Genomic DNA, 18633 nt, shown 5'->3' on the forward strand with positions numbered 1-18633 from the left:
GTGTGATGTCCGTGGCAGCAACAGACGTGGATAACATGGAGTGATGGAGAGAGTACGACCGTGCAGCGTTTAAAGTGTGGAAGTAATCAGATTACTGTGAGTTTGAATCTGTTAAAAGTGACACAAACATCAGCGTCTGCTGTTCACTCTGTGTGGGAAGGAAACTTCTTTCTGCAGCGAAAAAATGAAACTTCAAATCTGAGCGAGCAGCGAGCGCGCCGCCACGGCAACGTGACATTCACAGAGAAACCCCCGGACCCCCCACTGACATGACCGCTGTGGGCAAACCTCCACCCGCCCCACTCCTGATAAACAGGTGGCAATAGATTTAAGAGCTGCTGAGTCTTTGATTCTATTTATTTTCTGCTGTGTTTTACTCGCATCTATTTGAAAGAGTGTAAACACAAAACATGATTTTATCTGCTGGAACATGCAGACGATAGGTTTCCATGTTAAACACGTTTCTGCCAGTCAGAGAATGTTGCAGATAATTTAATGTCTGTTAATGGCAAGATGGCGCCGGTGTGTGTGGCTGCTCGTCTGTCACTGCCAAGTTTGTTCCTGTTTATGTTATTTCTAATTTGTGTCATCCATGAAACAAAGTCTCTGCTGAGGTATGATCGCCAGACACTATTGGACCTCAAACCTGTGGTCCAAAATATTGTGTCCTTTGGAGCTGGTGGGCAGCAACCCCTGCCCCCATTTGCATCGGAAACCCCGGGTTACCTGTACCGGGTTCCCACGCTACCTTCCCGGCGAAAGCGTCATCGTCGCCGGGGTAAACGAAGCGGTCGCCTGGTGAAGCTAAAGGTTTACCTAAAGAATTATTCTGCTGTTTTCCGACCAGTGCATGGATTCTTGCCAAGGCTGTTTGCGTCTCGGCGTTTTCTGGATCCTGTTGATGCCTGTTTGGTGCCTGTGGTCGGCTTTGATGATGATGCTCCTCGGCCTCGCTGCCCATGCCCTCCCAGGCTAAACCTCCGCTGTCAACATTATCGGAACCTGAGATCGCTGCGGCGGGTTTCTGGACCTCCTGAACCCCGAGCGCCAACTCCAGCTCCCGCTAGGATTGGCCTGGTGAACGCCAGATCACTTTTAAACAAAACTTTTATTCTTCGGGACTTCTTCAGTTCCCGTGATCTGGATTTTCTGTGTGTGACTGAGACGTGGCTGAGTGTTGGTGAGTCCAGTGTTCTATCTGAACTTTTACCTGTGGATTGTTGCTATTTTAACTCGCCACGGACGTCAGGCAGAGGTGGAGGCACAGTGACTGTTTACAAAAAGGATTTTAAATGTAAGCAGTGTTTTCTACAGCCTTCGTTCTCAGCTTTGAACTTACCTCGTTTGAGGTGAGTCGTACAAACCCGGTTTTCTGCGCTGTCATCTATCGCCCCCCGAAATACAATAAGAACTTCATAAACGACTTTTCTGATTTTTTAGCTGGGATTATGCCCAACTATGATAGTAGTTCTGTATTGTTGGAGATTTTAATATACATGTATGTCTGTCCTGATAAGCCACTGGTAAAGGACTTTTTAAGCCTTATTGACTCTTTTAGCCTGGTACAGTCCGTACGTGGCCCTACACATGAGCACGGACACATACTGGACCTTGTTCTGTCATATGGTCTGCCTGTCACTGACTTGGAGATTTGTGACTGTGCACTCTCAGATCATATGCCTGTGTTATTCAACGTTGGTTTGACATATACCGCAGTTAGATCTGGTGCTGCTACTCGGTGCTGTCGGGTTATTAACCCCGCCACTGCTGCGCAGTTTTCTGCTGCTTTTAATCAGCTCGGCGGCCCTTCTGACTTTGTTTCCTCTGATACAGAAGAGCTAAATTCCTGGTTTTATTCTTGCTGTCAAAAAATCATGGACTCTGTGGCTCCTTTAAAAACCAGGCAGCCAAGGCTAAACCTGAGCCTTGGTTTAATGAGAGCAGTCGTGCTGTTAAGAGGGAATGTCGTCGAGCAGAACGGAGGTGGAAAAAGGATAAACTGCATGTATCATTTCAAATTCTCAAAGACTGCTGGCATCGCTACCAGAACACTGTTAAAGAGGCAAAAAGGGAATATTTTGCAAATATTATTTCTTCCAACTGTCATAACCCACGTGTGTTATTTAGGACCATTGACACTGTTCTTAATACTCCTTTGAATGTCTGTTTGGAAGTTTCTCCTGAGATTTGCAATGATTTTCTGAACTTTTTATTGAAAAGGTTGTCACCACCAGGGCTCTTATCACAGCTCCTGACTCTGACCCCTCTGTCTCTGTCCCTTGCGCTGCTGTTTTCACTCAGTTTGAGCTTGTGACGCTCTCCACTTTAGAGGATGTGGTTCGCCATATTAAGCCCACAGGTTCCACGGGATCCTGTCCCTCCACAATTCTTTAAAGAAATTTTTCCTAGTATAAGACAGTATGTCCTTGACATTATTAACAGCAGTCTGTCTTCTGGTAGTGGTTCCTGCAAATTTCAAACATGCAGTAGTGCAGCCACTGCTTAAGAAACCTGGCCTTGATCACACAGTTTTAGCGAACTATAGGCCTATTTCCAAGCTGCCTTTAGTCTCCAAGGTTTTAGAGAAAATTGTTTTTAGTCAACTGAAAGATTTTCTAGATGATAATGGCATCTTTGAGGTTTTTCAAGTCAGGTTTTAAAACCCTTCAAGCACAGAATCTGCATTATTAAGGGTTTTTAATGACATCCTTCTGGCATGTGATTCTGGTAACCATGTTGTTCTTGTCTTGCTTGACCTAACTGCTGCCTTTGACACCGTAGACCACAATATTCTAATTTCTCGATTACATGATGTAGTGGGTATTGGTGGCACTGCACTTAATTGGTTTAGGTCTTATTTGTCAGATAGAACTTTCTCTGTCAGCCTTCTCGGTTACGAATCGTCTTCTGCTCCTCTGTCATGCGGCGTCCCACAGGGCTCAATTTTAGGGCCACTGCTCTTTTCACTGTATCTATTGCCTCTGGGTTCTATCCTTAGAAGGCATGGGATCTCATTTCATTGTTATGCCGATGACTGCCAAATTTATTTGCCACTAAAACACAAGGATGGCATCTCCATAAAACCTCTCTTGACATGTCTAGATGACATTAAAGCTTGGTTGGCTCTAAACGTTTTAAATTTTAATGAAAAGAAAACAGAAGTGTTGGTGTTTGGACCCAGTGGTCCCTGTGAGTCCTCCTCTGTTGTTTTAGGATCCCTGGAAGTCTATTTTAAACCTGTTGTTACTGACCTTGGTTTTAAGTTGGACAGTGATTTTAAATTGGACAACCAAATCAGAGCAGTGGTGAAGTCCAGTTTTTATCATTTAAGGCGACTGGCAAGAGTAAAATCTTTTCTTTCGAGGCAGCACCTTGAAACAGTGATCCATGCTTTTATTTCTTCCCGCCTGGACACTGTAACTCACTTTATGTGGGGGTCAGTCAGTCATTGCTCTCACGTCTGCAGCTGGTTCAAAATGCGGCTGCACGACTCCTAACAGGAACTCGAAAAAGAGAGCATATAACCCCCGTGCAGGCCTCTCTGCACTGGCTGCCTGTGTCTTTTAGAGTTAATTTTAAAATTCTTATGTTTGTTTTTAAATGCCTTCACAGTCTTGCCCCGCCTTACCTCTCTGAGCTTCTTCATCCCCACACACCCTGTCGGTCTCTCAGGTCAGCTGACCAGCTGCTCCTGGAGGTACCGAGATCCAGGAGGAAGCTCAGAGGGGGCGGGGCCTTCTCTATTGTGGCTCCAAAATTATGGAATAATTTGCCCATGCATGTTAGAGAGGCCCCTTCACTGTCCACTTTTAAATCACGTCTTAAAACCCACTTTTATTCCTTGGCTTTTAACCTCAGTGAGACTTAGTTTCTCTTTTAATTGAAGTAGTTATTTAATTAATGATTTACTAGTGAGGCCTGTTCTATTAGCATCACGGTTATTCTAACATCCGATCCTTTGTACTGGTTAATGTAAACATACTTTTTATTTATTGTATTTTATTCAACATGAGCAAAACTGACCCAGTGTCTTCAACCCCAGGTGATGTGACAATACACCCACCTACTACAGAACTTAATGAACCTGGGGTGGGGAAATATGGAGCATGAAATCAATATGGGGGAAGACGCTGATTGTAGCATCCCTCGTTGCCAGACTGAGTATTTCAAAATCTGTTGTTCTATGGAGCAAAGCATGTGCCAGGTACCACTCCTCACATACTTATGAGACACTGAAGCAACAGATTTGCAAAATGTTTCGTGGGATGACAGGTTCAGAGTTTGATGTAAACAACGCTCAAGCACAGAGGCAGCTCACCTCCTCCCAGCGTGTGATGGCTGTTTGGGCTTCTTAGTACCAACTAAGAATCACTTAGATTACAGCACTAAGTACAAGGAAACTACAGTGCTTCTAAAAGCCTGCAATAATAATTAATGTGCAATAATAACAGTGTGCAATACACTTTTTTTATTACCAAGTTAATATACTGTGTTGTGTTGTTTGCGTTGTGATGTCTCATATCGTGTCGTTTTTTTAAAATTATAATTTCTTTAGTTTTTAAACTTACATTTTCAAAGAAGTTGAGCTGCAGCTCATCTGAATGATTTTTTTCTCCAAAGTGCCACAGGTACAGAAAGCTCCCAGTTATTTTAAAATAACCTTGTTCCTAATCCAGTAAAGTGTAAATGTCTTCACTTGCACAGGTCTGGCACGAGGACTTGTCGTGATAACCCTTTGAAAGAGCATCAGTAAAGAGCGTGCTCACGTTCTACAAACACAATGAAACGACACAGATCACCCCCATAAAAAGAGCTGTTTATTTTTGTAAATGTACAGGCATGCCTGGCACGCTCTAACGGTAGCGGTGCAGCTGCAGGGTGTTGCGCCTCTTCCAGGCTGCATGGCGGGAGCCTCCAATGGTCAGGTGGAACTTGTGGCCCTTACCCAGGCCGCGGCTCTTCTTACCCGCCGATGTCAGGCCACGCATCTCTCTGTGCTTGTGCACCGCTCTTGTGAGCCACTGGGTGTCTGGGTTGCGTCTGATGGCCTTGTGGAAGGTATCGACCAGGATCACCTCGAAAAACTTGTAGGTGGAGTCCTCGCCCACCCAGTAAGAGTTGAGCACTCGCAGGGCACCGCAGTGACGGCCAGCACGCTCCTACAAAATAAAAGTCATGTTTAGTCTTAGCAGGGTAATCACAATCTAAAGCATTCAATATCTGCTAGCTCCTGTTGGCAACAAGCTTTGAATCCAATATTCAAACCCACAGAATGTCAGACCTGCCCGAGCCACTCGTCACACTGCTAACCTTTGTGTGCTCACGTCAGGAAAACAAAAGCAAGCAGCCTTCACCACTGAGAAAGACGTCTGCACGAGTGCAGGCCTCAAACCTCACCAATACCAAAGCTTCATCTGGAAAAATAACTTCCCAACCACTGCAACTTCCCATTTCACAGCCAGACATGTTCACTGGATGTTTTCCCTTCAGAAAATTCCACACCAACATCCTGTGAAGTTAGTTTCAGTCAGAGAGCTAGCTGTAGCATCACAGGTAAACGTGATAACGTTATGAAAGCTGCTGCACAAGAGAGCGTGCAGTATTCCTGCTTCTTCCAAAAACAGATGCACGTTTTTCAAAGTGGTGATTAAAGATTGTGGATAAGCCCATGTTTGTCAAGTCAATCCCACTGTGCCCACTCATCCCACCAGCTGCATGAACATGACCAGTGCAGTTAGTGTTCCATTAACACTCTGCAGAGAACCTGTCCAATCTGTAAGCGACCAATTTTGCAATAAGGAAAATTGTACACACATTTACATCAAGACAGAGAGCACATACTAAAGTAATGCAGCGTCTAACATTGCACGCCACATTTATACAGGACTGCTGAGGGGTGCAGGATATTGGCCAAGAATATTTTATAACAAACAAACAGGAATCCAAACACTTTTCATCTCACAGATCACATCATTCTGTAGGTTTCAACACAAGATACGACCACTGATGAAAACTATTTGCTGGGGTGTGAGTGGCAACTACACCTTTAACATTGTTAATCCACCATCAGACTAAGCTACTGTGGGCAGTAAAGTAAGGCATCCTTTCATATCACTAACATAATATTCACATTAATGTAATAAAATGAGTAACAGGCTTAATGATGCTCAATGTCACATTCAGTACTGAACTATCTGACGCTTGGTGTAGCTTCATGAAACCAAGGTTGGATCAGCAGGTATGAACGTACCTCAGCGATGGACTGCAGGCTGCGGGCGAACTTGATTTGGTTGACACCATGATGCACTGGTTTGCCATAGGTAGCACCTTTGGGCACGGGGCGTTTACGACCTCCACGGCGCACACGAATACGGTAGATCACGTAGCCTGTTTCGATCGAACAAAAATATGCAATTACCCGAACGGGTACAGATGATGACAGGTGACAGACGTGGAGGCGAACAACCACAGGCACAGCACTCACCTTGCTTGGCCTTGTAGCCCAGCCTGCGAGCCTTGTCTGGCCTGGTGGGTCTGGGAGCACGGTGGAGGTTGGACAGCTGACGGTACTGCCAGCAGCGGACGCGGAGCAAGAAGCGCATCACGTCGGACTGCTTCTTACGCCATAGCTCCTGCATATACTTATATGCCCCCATGTTGACTTATCTGAGAAGAAAAAGAAACTTTGGTCAAGTCATTTTTGTCAGCTTGTTAATTAAAAGCTCATTAGACGCTACCTTCCTTTACAGTGCAACAAACAGTTCAGCAGAGCAACACTGTTTACGGCAGCTACACTTAAGAGCCCAACAGGTATGGTCTAACAAGTCTTTAAATCACTGAACTGTTGGCAAGTTACAAGATTAGTTCGGCACATTTTAAATAGAAATTCACGTATTTCTACATTTCAAACGGCACATGGCTGGACGTGACCTGGACTGGATACCTTCAGAATATGAAGGCTACGCAAACACGTCCATGCTTCAGGTTTCCCCAAAAACATTCAGACACACGAAGAGAATGAAATAGCGACACAGCAGATGTAGCCACTCCACGCTTAGCATAAACTGTATACAAGGCTAGCATAGCCGACAGCAGCACACCGCAGTTGGCCGGCTCTTTGTCGCATAAATACCCACAGAAATAACTCCACAGAAATGCACGCGTACGTGGGACAGTGATCCAAACGCTAGAACTCTACATTTACATAAATAAATCACAGTGGAAACGACACGTTAGCGGTCCCTGGCTACCAGATAGAGAGCATCTGAACGCCACTAAAGCACAGGATTCTAATCAAAGCCTTTAACCTTTTTCCACGAAATAGTCACAGAGTACAGATTGATAACAAAGCACTAAGCTACAGCCCGAGTCACAGATACAGATGAACGGGTATGCATGATGATTTTAACGGATTACTATTTGGTCACAAGCACAGAAAAACTCGCTTACATGATGGCGTACTAGCCGGAAAGAGAGAGGGCAAGTACCCAGCATGCCTTAAGGAAAACGGCAGTAGCGTACTTCCGCTTTTCGCAGTGCTCCTGGGAAATGTGGTCTTCTTTTCTCTTCGACTTTTCGCGTTTGTCACTTATGTGGTAATTTTCAGAATCAAACACGCGCTCATTGTCCAGTTTCGAGTGATTTCATTCCTAAAAATATAAAGCACAAATATTTGTAAACATAAAGACAAATTCGGAGCCATAATTTACTGCGTCGAACTGCATATTAATTAGGAGTCAATTACAAATTCAGCATTAATAACATGCGTTAAACTTTTTTTTTAAATGTAATTTTAACTTGTCTTTAATCAGCTTTCATATTTTCTACAGATAAAATGAATAAATGAATAAATGAATAAATGAGTAAATAATAACGTACACGCGAGCAAAGTTGGTGATCTTCGAGGGCTCTAACGTATGGTGAACTGCGCATGCGCTCTGACAGAACCTGTCGCTCTAATCTCACAGCAGAATGGATCCTCCGGTCGTGGTTCTACGCTTGCAGACCTGACGGAAGCCTCGTATCTTCCTCACTAAAGTTAGCGACTTTTCTCAAACATACAAAGAATTTAAAAATATGTGTTCGTATTTCGGCTAGCTGGCTAAACAATAGCTAGCTTTAGCCAGCTAGGTACAAGCTAAGGGTGAACATGTCTGTTGATGTTTTGATGTTACTGTGGTTCTAACGCGTTTCTGTACACACTGTGACCTTCTGTCTTGATGTCACAGACTCGACATGGGAAAAGGCTGTAAAGTTGTGGTGTGCGGCCAGGCGGCTGTGGGAAAAACTGCTATTCTGGAACAGCTGCTGTACGGAAACCACAGTGTAGGTGAGGACTGGACGCACAGGGGCGTGATGTTACTTGTTTCAGTGACGAAGCTTTGAACACTCTTTATTTGGCATAACATACGTACATTCTTCCAGGACATGAATTGTTTGGTATATTTATATTACATGGTGTTGATACATCATGCTGTATGAGAGCATTCCAATGCTTCATTGCCAAGATCCTCATTTGCTGTTTCAGTAACTCTTTTTATTTTTCGTCTGTACCTTTCAGGGTCAGAGTCTAACGAGACACAGGAGGACGTGTATGTGGCCTCTGTGGAAACCGACCGAGGTGTCAAGGAACAGCTCAGGCTCTATGACACCAAGGGACTGAATGATGGACAAGACCTCCCTAAGCACTACTACTCAGTGGCAGATGGCTTTGTGCTTGTTTACAGTGTTGACAGCTTGGAGTCTTTCAAGAGGGTGGACGTTCTGAAGAAAGAAATAGATAAGTCCAGAGATAAAAAAGAGGTGAGGCTGGGTTGAAGTCTGCTCGGGCAAACGTTGCACAGATTGCTGGCATATCATCCCAGAACTTCACAAGTTCTTTTTCTGTGAGCAGATGTCTAGTTTTTGCCTGATTAAATAATATAATTACATTTAGAGTATTTCTTAACAGCTCTAGTTTCCGCCTCTTAGCTGTACAGCTTTACAGTGAGTGTAGTACTAAACAGTGTAAACTGGACCTTATGGAGAATAGAAAGAGATAACACATGTTTGGACGCGTCTTTAAAACTTGCTAGAAATCATCTGAATGGTTTTATATAGACAAATCTATACATTTATGAGTATAAAACATGTTTGCTCTTAAAAGTGAATACTTGTATCACTTTAAAGATATGCATATAATAAGGTCACTGTTCCAAAAAACATGACCAGCAGCACCAAGAGAACCTCAGCGTTCACAAATAACAAACCACAGACAGAGCAGACCTAAACAGGAAGATAAAGGTGGAGAAAGGAGTCGACGTGTAACACTTAGGGAAGCTACTTTATGTTGCTACAATATCACGGGTGGAGAGGGCAGCTCCACCTGTTTGAGTTCAGGGCCTGTTAGCCTTTTTGACACATTTAACATTACGGCATTTTATTCTCCATAGTTCAGTTTGTTATCTGCTCTGACCGAATTTTGTTTAGACACAGAGGAAGCTGCAAACCTGAACTCTGATAGCATTAGCAATAGCATTTGAGTTTTAAACTGACTTATGTTTCAGCTTCGCTGTAGTCATCCTCGCCGCTCATCACATTCACCGCTAACAGTCACTCTGATCACTAAATTAGTGGATCACGCGTTGTTGAAACAAAGGCCTCAGTGAGGCGTCTATGGACCTCCACAGTGCCATGAGCAGTTCCACTGTGGGTGTTTTCGCTGCTACTGCTGACTGTTAAGCTTTCTATGACTTTGCAGTGTCATCAGGTTTGTTCTGCACACTGTCAACCAAACCTAAAAGCAGTCGGTCAGCCAGATGTTCAAACTGGGATGGAATGCACCAAAACCTTAGTTAGCCGTGGTCATGTGACAAGGATGTTTCGAAACACCTGCGCTGTGTGAGGTCGACGCAGCATTAAAACAAATGCATTTTAAGCACAGACTCATACACTGATGGATGCATCGGGTGCAATTTGGGTATCTCGCCCAGAAACGATTTGACATGTGTGGGAAAAGCTCCAGTGAGCGTCCACAGTCGCACCTGGGGGGGAACACCACGGGTGTGAGCTTTTATATCGACTGTTTGAAACGCAGTAAGAAGCGAACATGAAGCCTCCTGACTGCGAGTAGACACAGTATTGATATATAGAGATAAAAACATGTTTCATAGTTTGATAGCCTCAGTATATTTCTATAATGTTGGATTAAAAAAACCCTTGAATGTGTAGAATATTCTCGGACAGGCGGATATTTGGGAAAAACAAAAACTTCACAGAGACGTTGGACTCTAAAATTCCACACTTGCATGTATTCGTGTTTTCTCCTGTGTAAATGTAGATCACTAAAAAGTGACGTGGCTTTGTTTTGGGTGCAGGTGATGGTCATAGTGCTGGGGAACAAAACAGACCTGCGGGAGCGTCGTCAGGTAGAGCACGAGGCAGCACAGCAGTGGGCACGAGGCGAGAAGGTGAAGCTGTGGGAGGTGAGCGTCACTGAACGCACCTCGCTCATCGAACCGTTCACCCAGCTCACCAGCCGCCTCACGCAGCCTCAGAGCAAGTCGGCCTTCCCTCTGCCTGGACGTAAGAGCAAGGGGTCCCCATCCAATGACATCTGACACACTCCTTCCTGCGTTCACTCCCAGCAGCACGCTGTGGACGGGATTTCGGTTTAGCAGTGGGACTCGTTTAACCGTTTGGGATTTTTGCTTGATGACATAATTGATGGCCTGCTTCGAGTACAGCCCTGGAGGAAGGATGTGGTCACACAGGCACTCCTCTGATACAGGAATGTACAGTTTTTCTTTTTTAACTTTTTAAGGGTAACGACACGCTGGAAATATTCAGTAGGTTATACATCCTTCCAGCGCTGCTGCGGTCACTCATCTCTGTACAAGCTCAGAAGAATTTTATGTATTTTTATTTAAACAGTTGTTTCTTCTGACTGCAGTTTGTCGTGCTTATCATGACCCTACGTCTGCCAAGTTTTGGATTGTGCCTGCTGTTGATGAAACTACAGATGGATGCCGCCTCTGTGACATCACCACTTCATCAAGTCTCATGATGAAGCCGTAGATGTGTCTTTGCTGTCAGGATTTTGAAACTAAGGTGGTGACAGCGAGAGGTGGAGCTCACTGTAACACCACACCTCATTGGCTAACATGATTGGCAAGTAGTTAGCTAATGAGCTACAATGAGCTAGAATAATCAGATCTTTAAACAGGTTATGTGTCCACTATGAAGTGAAAGTAAGTAATCCAGGTGTTTATGGTCACAGACGGCTCTTTTCCAGGAATGAGTGTCACACTTGTTCGTCCTTTGAGTTAGGCACCTTTGTATGCTTGAATGATTCACAGATCAGTGTTAAACAGCAGATCTGAAGAAAACTTTGAAAGAACTTCAGGAAATGAAATGTTCTGTTGGATGGATCGATCCTTTATCGTCTGTACCTGTTGACGTGGACAGTGACTTTAACTGAACCGAATATTAGAGAGGTGTCAGGGCCCAAACCTGGTAGAGAAGCAGGTGTTGAAAAGCTGCGTGCGCACAGGTGATCACACGGGGAGGTTCAAACCATCTTAACAATGGAGAACCAAAGATTTGGGAGGATTTGACCCCCAGCGTTACACATTAAGCAGACGTGTTGTTATTAGATTACTAATATGAGCTCTCCCTTCAAAAACAGGAGGCCAGTACAAACCTGTCGTTTCCCATTCAGAACGCCGCATCCTTCCTGTCCTCTGATACGACTGCGGCGGTCAAGTATGGCCTGGTAGCAATAATAGTCATGGTACTGCCTTTACTCGTGATGTTTCATGTTTCCTGTACACGCAGGAGTGCAGTCGGTTTAATCCGACAGGGATGTGTTTGCCTTTCTAACTGTAGACGTTGTTGAGAGGAAATATTTTTAACTAATTTATTTTTGTCACTTTATTGAGCCTCATTCCTTTACTTGTGAAAATGGTGATGAATGATGATCTGACGTGTCCTGAAAGTCTTTTAACAGTAATAACATTTAATGTGCTGCTAGTAGAACAGAGGTGAAATATCTTGGCTAATGTACTCTGCTCTGTAACAGTCTGAGGATGCACTGAATAAAATGTAGCTCCTTCATGTTATCAGCTCCTGAAATGATGGGAAACAAGTGGGTCGCTTTGGTTGGTCATGTTTAATCCTTAAAGGGAGAAACAGTGCTGCTCTTCATCGGTACAGAACACAAACCACAACCAACATCCACCTAAACACGTCTACATGTGGAAACAACTTTCTCTAAGTCTGAGCGTGGCAGCAAACGCCAGAGCGGCCCTCGGGTCCCAGCGCAGTTATCCCAGTGTTCGAGTGACTGCTCGCTGTGACAAAGTAAGGAAACCTTCAGACGGTCACTTCAATATGTGAATGAGCTTAAGCAGAAATGGGTGCTGGTAAACGTTAGCTTCTCTTTATTCTCAGCAGCACACAAATACTGAGAAGTGCAGCCTGTAAACTACGGCTGCAGCTCGCAACACTAACTGGAAGTTTAATACAAGTGGAAATTTACACTGACACCACTGACTGGGAATCATGCTGACACATTTCATCTAGTAGTTAAGTATTAATGCCCATCGTCAAGCACGGGCGAACTATTCAAAGAGGAGACACTAAATGTGCTACTGGCAGATCTGATTATAGTCAGGCCAAAGGATAACTTAAAATACAATAAACAACATAATGTCAGGATTGAAGACTTCAGTTCCAAGATTAAAAAACAAATCCTCCTCCCGGGTCGTCCAATCAGCAGCAGCTCGGGCCACTATGTGGCGTAGCGTTTGGTCCACTGTTTGGCTATCCTGTCGTGTTCAGGTCTGTTTGTTGTGTACTGTGTGGCGATGCTTCCAACCAGAGGGTCAGCTGTCAACAAAACAACAACACGTTACTTTATTTACACACCTCCAGCTGGGCTGAAAAACTACAGCAAAGTACACAGAGCTGTGTGTGGGTGACAGTCCTGTTTGGGATGAAACCGGTCATCACAAACACACACAGGCTGAATGTCGTGTGTGTTTTTTTGGTGTTAAGTAGAAGAAAAAACCCCTCTGGCCCAGGACACTCCACAGTGCTCACCGTGGACACGCACTGGTCTGAAATACAGCCTTACTGAGCGCTCACAGCTGGTCACATTTATTCTACCATTGAAGCTACACGTCGTGGCTGATGTAGAAGCCCAACGTCTCTGCTTGTGGGTCAAACCAGTACTTCCCACTGCACCACCACGCCACAGGAGTTTAACCTGATCAGTTACATTGTACCACAGCTTCCTTTGAAGTCTTACATGGATAAAGCATGAAAACAACATGACAAAAGGTCTTTATTCATTTTAAAGCTGGATCACAAAAATGGTCCTATTTTCAGTTTTTATGTGGCAGCTGTTGAACACACCGTGGAGTATCAGGACCCAAACACTGAAATTCATGGAACTGCACATTATGTTAAGTACAAGAGAAGCTTTCCTGATGCGACTGAGAGAAACAGCATTGCTGTCGAGCTTTTCAGACGTGCTGATTCATTTGACTACGGTAAAGCTGCAGCAAGCCGCACATGCATCTAAACTGATGACTCTGCTGCCAACGTTAGCGCTCTGCTGCATGTCAGAGTAGAAGCTACAACTGCAGTGAAGACCCTGGCCTCGTCGATATCTGGACAGGATCTGATCCACGCTTCGATATCTCGGTTTTGTAAGTCTAACAGAGTTTGTATGCACGTGAAGCTCTCACCTGGGTTGCAGTCAGTGAGCAGGGAGCAGATGGACAGTAGGACCTTGGAGATGGTGAGGGCGGGACTCCAGTTGTCCTTCAGGATGTCCAGACAGATCACGCCCTGACTGTTGATGTTGCAGTGGTAGATCCTCGTACGGAACGTCACCTGATCACACAGGTAGAAACTCCATAAAAATACAGCTCGTTACAATCAAGTGTCACTCAAGAGTCAACATTACAGAAGAGCAGCAGCTCGTGGGTCTAAAGGCCAGCACTAATTTCTACATGCCCCCCCTCCCCACACACTCTTTGAAAAGAGTCACACATGAGGCTAAACTGTTTCCACATGAGGTCTGAAACTTAGTTAAGCTGCTAAAATTCATGTAGCTACTCTCCACAGGACAGAGGCGCCCTCTAGTGAACAATCTGAAATAAAACATTCGTTCATGTCTTTTGAATAGCAAGCATTCAGTTTCACCTTGGGTGGTTTGAAGGGGTAGTCTGGTGTGAAGGCGATATCCAGGAAGAACACTCCCCCCTCGTACACGGAGCCTGGAGGGCCCAGGATGGTGGACCTCCACTCATAGATGTTGTCTCCTTTAGGGCCGGCGCTGGAGAACACAAACAAGTACTTAGTGGTTCTTCAATGATACACAAGCTCAGCACTGAGGTTTTATTTCAGTCTTCACTCTGGGGATGAAATGAAACGGTTACTTTGAAACTAAAACAGTATCAGTGTGTTACTCAGACACCCCACACCTTCATAAATGTTTGTTCATCTTCGCATCAGTTTTCTTATACACCAAATGTGACACACACACACAACAACATCATCTTCCTGGCACTTGAAAGACAAGAAGTTCTACAAACACTACTTTAACAGTGAAGTCAGAGCACGCCCACACTGCAGTTTCTCCACTCATCAGGAACATACCTCTGACACTGGTGCTGTGTGTTTACAGGCTTATGACTTCTAGAAGGTGTGAAGGTGTGTATTAAATGGTGGGGGGGGGGGGGCATGTCTGGGCTCGTCTGTGCCTGCACGAGGCAACGTAAATGCACAGCACTGTGGTAGTAATGATATCTCCACATCGTAAAAAAGTACACTGGTGCTTTTGCAGAGGATGTAAGATGACACAGCCGTCATGCACGGGTCCTGGAAAACACCTGAAACATCAGTATAAGCATCAGTATATCCAGCCATCACACTGTGTCGTTCCTCGTTACACACCAACAGGCTGGAACAAACACTCGGCATCAACTGTGTAACTTTCAAAATGACAGACGTGCACAAACCACAGACGATCAAAAGAGATAAACAGGCTCATGTGAGGAGGTGGAAAAGACCGCGAGTCAGCTCCAACTGGGCTGACACGCAGGAAGTGTCGTTTCATCTAAAAGCCCTGTTTTTAATCCCCACATCACTGCTCGTTACAACCGTATGAGTCATTGTCAGTAGACTGGGACATGGGCTTCACATGGCTGTGCAGACAACACAAGGACTGAGCAGTAGATGGGATCCAACAGCAGCTAGTTAGACACGTTAACGCTGGCGGTGTTTTCACATCACTGGATGCCTGACAGAGTAACACCAGATACACCTCACAGTCTGCCTTTTCATTCATTAGGACGTTCAACGCAAACGTGGAGAAAAACACGATTTGTTTCATGGAAAACTTCACGCAAAACACAAACGAATGTTTAAATGAACCAATATTGACACACAGTCATTTTCAATTCAATTCTATTTTATTTATATAGCGCCAAATCACAACAAAAGTCGCCTCGAGGCGCTTTATTTTAAAATCATGTGACGCACAAATCAGGTTTCAGGGACACAAACAGCACCTCGTCACCGCGTCTGTGTTCTTGGTGGCGACAGGAGAAAGAAATGTCAGGCAGTGCTGACAGATACAGGACAATGCAGGGCCGGACATTTATGTGCCGCTCCTCCTTCCAAACTAAAACAAAGCTATTAAAGAAAGAACAGGTAAAGCAATGAGTCAAATATTCTTAGAGCTAAATCAGCTCTGAGCAGCATTTTTGCCTTCTTGCATGATTCTGCAGTCTGATGTTTGCTTCATTCCTAAATGAAAAGACATTTTTGTCTGACTTGCAACGAGGGAATCAGACGTCATCTGAAGCGTTGCAGCTATAATCACACCGACTGATTATAAGGCAGAAAATATACAGGAGACAGGTGAGACAGCGAGTGCAGGTAAAGAGAGAAATCTGCTTTAACATGACAGCTCACGCCACCACCAACCCTCCAATCAGCAGATGACCTGCTCTACCTCCTGAGCTACAGCCACCCCCATAATCACTCAGATCACGCTGCCTCTTTTCCACGAGCACCTGCTGTGGCGTCATTTGTATGCAATACAACACAGCACAGGTAACGCAGTATTTGCTGTTGGACTGTCCCTTGTTGTCATACCTCATCGTTGGTTTGGGCCCACCGCCTCAATATTTCAGCATGACTGCTGTGAAGGCAGAGCAGAGCAACGCATTTATCAAGCAACACAAACTGAAACCCATCGGTGAAAGCTGCAGTATTAACTGATGGCTAACGTCTGATACATGCTGGTTATGAATAAATGTCGGGAGGAGTTATTGTATGTCACTGAATAATCATGTCTCTGACTCAGCCAGCTGACACCCGCGCTGTCCAATCAAAGGTTGCACAAATGATTGTCTTTGTTCCTGTATGTCTAACCTCTCCAGGGCATCGCCTCATGCTGCCAGTAGTGACCCTGACCAAATATGAAACTAGTGAAAAGACATTCAAAAGGTGAGGAGTGGAAGCATGTCAGTGGGCTCCACCTGTACAAGCATTCCTGTCTCATTGTTGCAGCTGTTGTCATTTCCATTAACACTGAAGCTGACTGACAGTGTCCTCTGCTACTTAACTGACCAGATCAATATCCTAGTTTAACTGACATGAGGCATCAGTCAAGATCCAGATTGTGCCAACAACAGATATTCTATTACTTCCTATTAGGGCTGGGCGATATAAGGACGATCTATTTTTAGGCTTTATCGCGATATATATCGAGATATCTTAGAAATATGGTATCTAAGCAGATTCTTACTCTGGATGGCATTACCTTGGCCTCCAGTAACGCTGTGAGGAACCTTGGAGTCATTTTTGACCAGGACATGTCCTTCAACGCACATATTAAACAAATATGTAAGACTGCTTTCTTCCATTTGTGCAACATCTCTAAAGTTAGAAATATCCTGTCTCAGAGTGACGCTGAAAAACTAGTTCATGCATTTATTACTTCCAGGCTGGACGACTGTAATTCATTATTATCAGGAAGTCCTAAAAACTCCCTGAAAAGCCTTCAGCTGATCCAAAATGCTGCAGCAAGAGTCCTGACAGGGACTAGAAAGAGAGAGCAGATTTCTCCTGTTTTGGCTTCCTGTTAAATCCAGAATTCAAAATCCTGCTCCTCACATACAAGGTCTTAAATAATCAGGCCCCATCTTATCTTAATGACCTTGTAGTACCATATCACCCTATTAGAGCACTTCGCTCTCGCTCTGCAGGCCTACTTGTTGTTCCTAGAGTATTTAAAAGTAGAATGGGAGGCAGAGCCTTCAGTTTTCAGGCCCCTCTTCTGTGGAACCAGCTTCCAGTTTGGATTCAGGAGACAGACACTATCTCTACTTTCAAGATTAGGCTTCAAACTTTCCTTTTTGCTAAAGCATATAGTTAGGGCTGGACCAGGTGACCCTGAATCCTCCCTTAGTTATGCTGCAATAGGCTGCTGGAGGATTCCCATGATGCACTGGGTGTTTCTTCTTCACTCACTATGTGTTAACAGACCTCTCTGCATTGAATCATATCTGTTATTAATCTCTGTCTCTCTTCCACAGCATGTCTTTATCCTGTCTTCCTCCTCTCACAGCAGATGGCCCCGCCCCTCCCTGAGCACTTGTTATAATGTCTTGAGCCCCAATACCTGCAGTGCTGGGGGCAGAGGGGGTGAGCCACAGTTTGAGCCTCCATCAAGTAGAGTTTTTGATGTAAATATCACCATGTGTGGTAACCACAGAAACCTCAGAATCTCAGCTAAAAGCTCGTATAAACCATTTCTACAACCACCAGACAGTTAAAGAGCAGTCATGTTTTGCAACACGTATGTAAACACAAACAACAAAGCCATGAACTCTTGACTTCATGCAGCCAAACAAACAGCACGTTGTCTTAAAGCTGAGCTCGCACAGATTCCAAAGCTGCAGGTTTCGTCACGCTCCGACCAAACTGCACTGAACCAGCAGCAAAAGAAGAGCACAAATATACTTCACATTTGATAAGCAATAACATGGACTCAGCGATAGTCGTAGTTCGTATCACAGCTGGTTTATACAGAGGTTTCTTTGGTGTGTGGGGAGACGTTCACATGTTTAAAACTGTCTTCATTTTGCAGTCGATGACTTTTCAGCTGGTGGAATAATTTTGTGGTGCTGCTCCCTTTTGCAGCAATACTTTCACAGCATATTTTGCAGATTGTCGCATTTTGTTCGACATCAAAATCCAGACTGAGAAACGCATGCTCAGCGCAGGGTAGAACACTTTCTGGTTGGGAGGGGGGTTAATTGATGCATTCAGAGCGTTGGGAGAAGAAAAAGCCTCGCAGTGAATGACGTGCAGGAAGCTTAATATTGCCATGGTAACCTATACTCGATGGTTAGGAGGAAGCCATAGTAACCATCGTGATACAGCGAGTATATTCGATACATCATACAGCCTTTCTTAAATGTACCGGTGAGGCTGCAGCTCCTCTTTGTGAACATAAAGCCCACTCAGTGCTTCGTGTGGGCAATAATACTCCATCACTGTTGTCATTCCTTTCAATATGGGAGCCCTCCCCTGGTGACCTCTCTGCAACATGCAAGAACATTTCAGCTGTTG

The 18633-nt window shown here is 44.6% G+C and overlaps 3 protein-coding genes across 6 annotated transcripts in view; 1 reads left to right on the forward strand and 2 right to left on the reverse strand.

Moving 5' to 3' along the window:
- Positions 1-4795: 4795 nt before the first annotated feature.
- Positions 4796-6703, reverse strand: rpl15 (ribosomal protein L15). Its single transcript, XM_005937484.3, has 3 exons — positions 6485-6703; positions 6251-6387; positions 4796-5159 (listed from the first exon to the last, which is right to left on the reverse strand). Exons 1-3 carry the CDS (start codon positions 6654-6656, stop codon positions 4854-4856), a joined length of 615 nt encoding a protein of 204 aa, XP_005937546.1. The 5' UTR covers positions 6657-6703; the 3' UTR covers positions 4796-4853.
- Positions 6704-7906: 1203 nt separating this feature from the next.
- On the forward strand, positions 7907-12093 carry nkiras1 (NFKB inhibitor interacting Ras-like 1). The gene is made up of 4 exons (XM_005937480.3): positions 7907-8037; positions 8229-8329; positions 8561-8802; positions 10356-12093. Exons 1-4 carry the CDS (start codon positions 7931-7933, stop codon positions 10596-10598), a joined length of 693 nt encoding a protein of 230 aa, XP_005937542.1. The 5' UTR covers positions 7907-7930; the 3' UTR covers positions 10599-12093.
- Positions 12094-12129: 36 nt separating this feature from the next.
- The window catches only part of LOC102300965 (ubiquitin-conjugating enzyme E2 E1), a 120672-nt gene continuing 114168 nt past the window's right edge, over positions 12130-18633 (reverse strand). For all 4 annotated transcript variants that reach the window (XM_042226572.1, XM_042226573.1, XM_042226575.1 and 1 more), the window contains exons 4-6: positions 14191-14323; positions 13731-13878; positions 12130-12867 (exon numbers count right to left, since the gene is read on the reverse strand). In XM_042226572.1, coding sequence (XP_042082506.1) covers positions 12770-12867; positions 13731-13878; positions 14191-14323 — 379 coding nt within the window. In that variant the 3' untranslated portion in view covers positions 12130-12769. The remainder of the gene's footprint in view (positions 12868-13730; positions 13879-14190; positions 14324-18633) is intronic.

This window comes from Haplochromis burtoni, unplaced genomic scaffold, assembly GCF_018398535.1.
Source record: "Haplochromis burtoni strain Fernald_Lab_line unplaced genomic scaffold, NCSU_Asbu1 Contig_218, whole genome shotgun sequence".
NCBI lineage: Eukaryota > Metazoa > Chordata > Actinopteri > Cichliformes > Cichlidae > Haplochromis > Haplochromis burtoni.

What these genes read in the sequence shown, in the direction of transcription:
- rpl15 (XM_005937484.3), bottom strand. Translation starts at nt 6,656, where the DNA reads ATGGGGGCATATAAGTATATGCAGGAGCTATGGCGTAAGAAGCAGTCC. An exon ending in GGGCTACAAGGCCAAGCAAG is followed by an intron (nt 6,388 to 6,484) that starts GTGAGTGCTGTG and finishes CGATCGAAACAG; the next exon opens with GCTACGTGATCTACCGTATT. An exon ending in GCCTGCAGTCCATCGCTGAG is followed by an intron (nt 5,160 to 6,250) that starts GTACGTTCATAC and finishes TTTATTTTGTAG; the next exon opens with GAGCGTGCTGGCCGTCACTG.
- nkiras1 (XM_005937480.3), top strand. Translation starts at nt 7,931, where the DNA reads ATGCGCTCTGACAGAACCTGTCGCTCTAATCTCACAGCAGAATGGATC. An exon ending in GTACGGAAACCACAGTGTAG is followed by an intron (nt 8,330 to 8,560) that starts GTGAGGACTGGA and finishes TGTACCTTTCAG; the next exon opens with GGTCAGAGTCTAACGAGACA. An exon ending in AGTCCAGAGATAAAAAAGAG is followed by an intron (nt 8,803 to 10,355) that starts GTGAGGCTGGGT and finishes TTTTGGGTGCAG; the next exon opens with GTGATGGTCATAGTGCTGGG.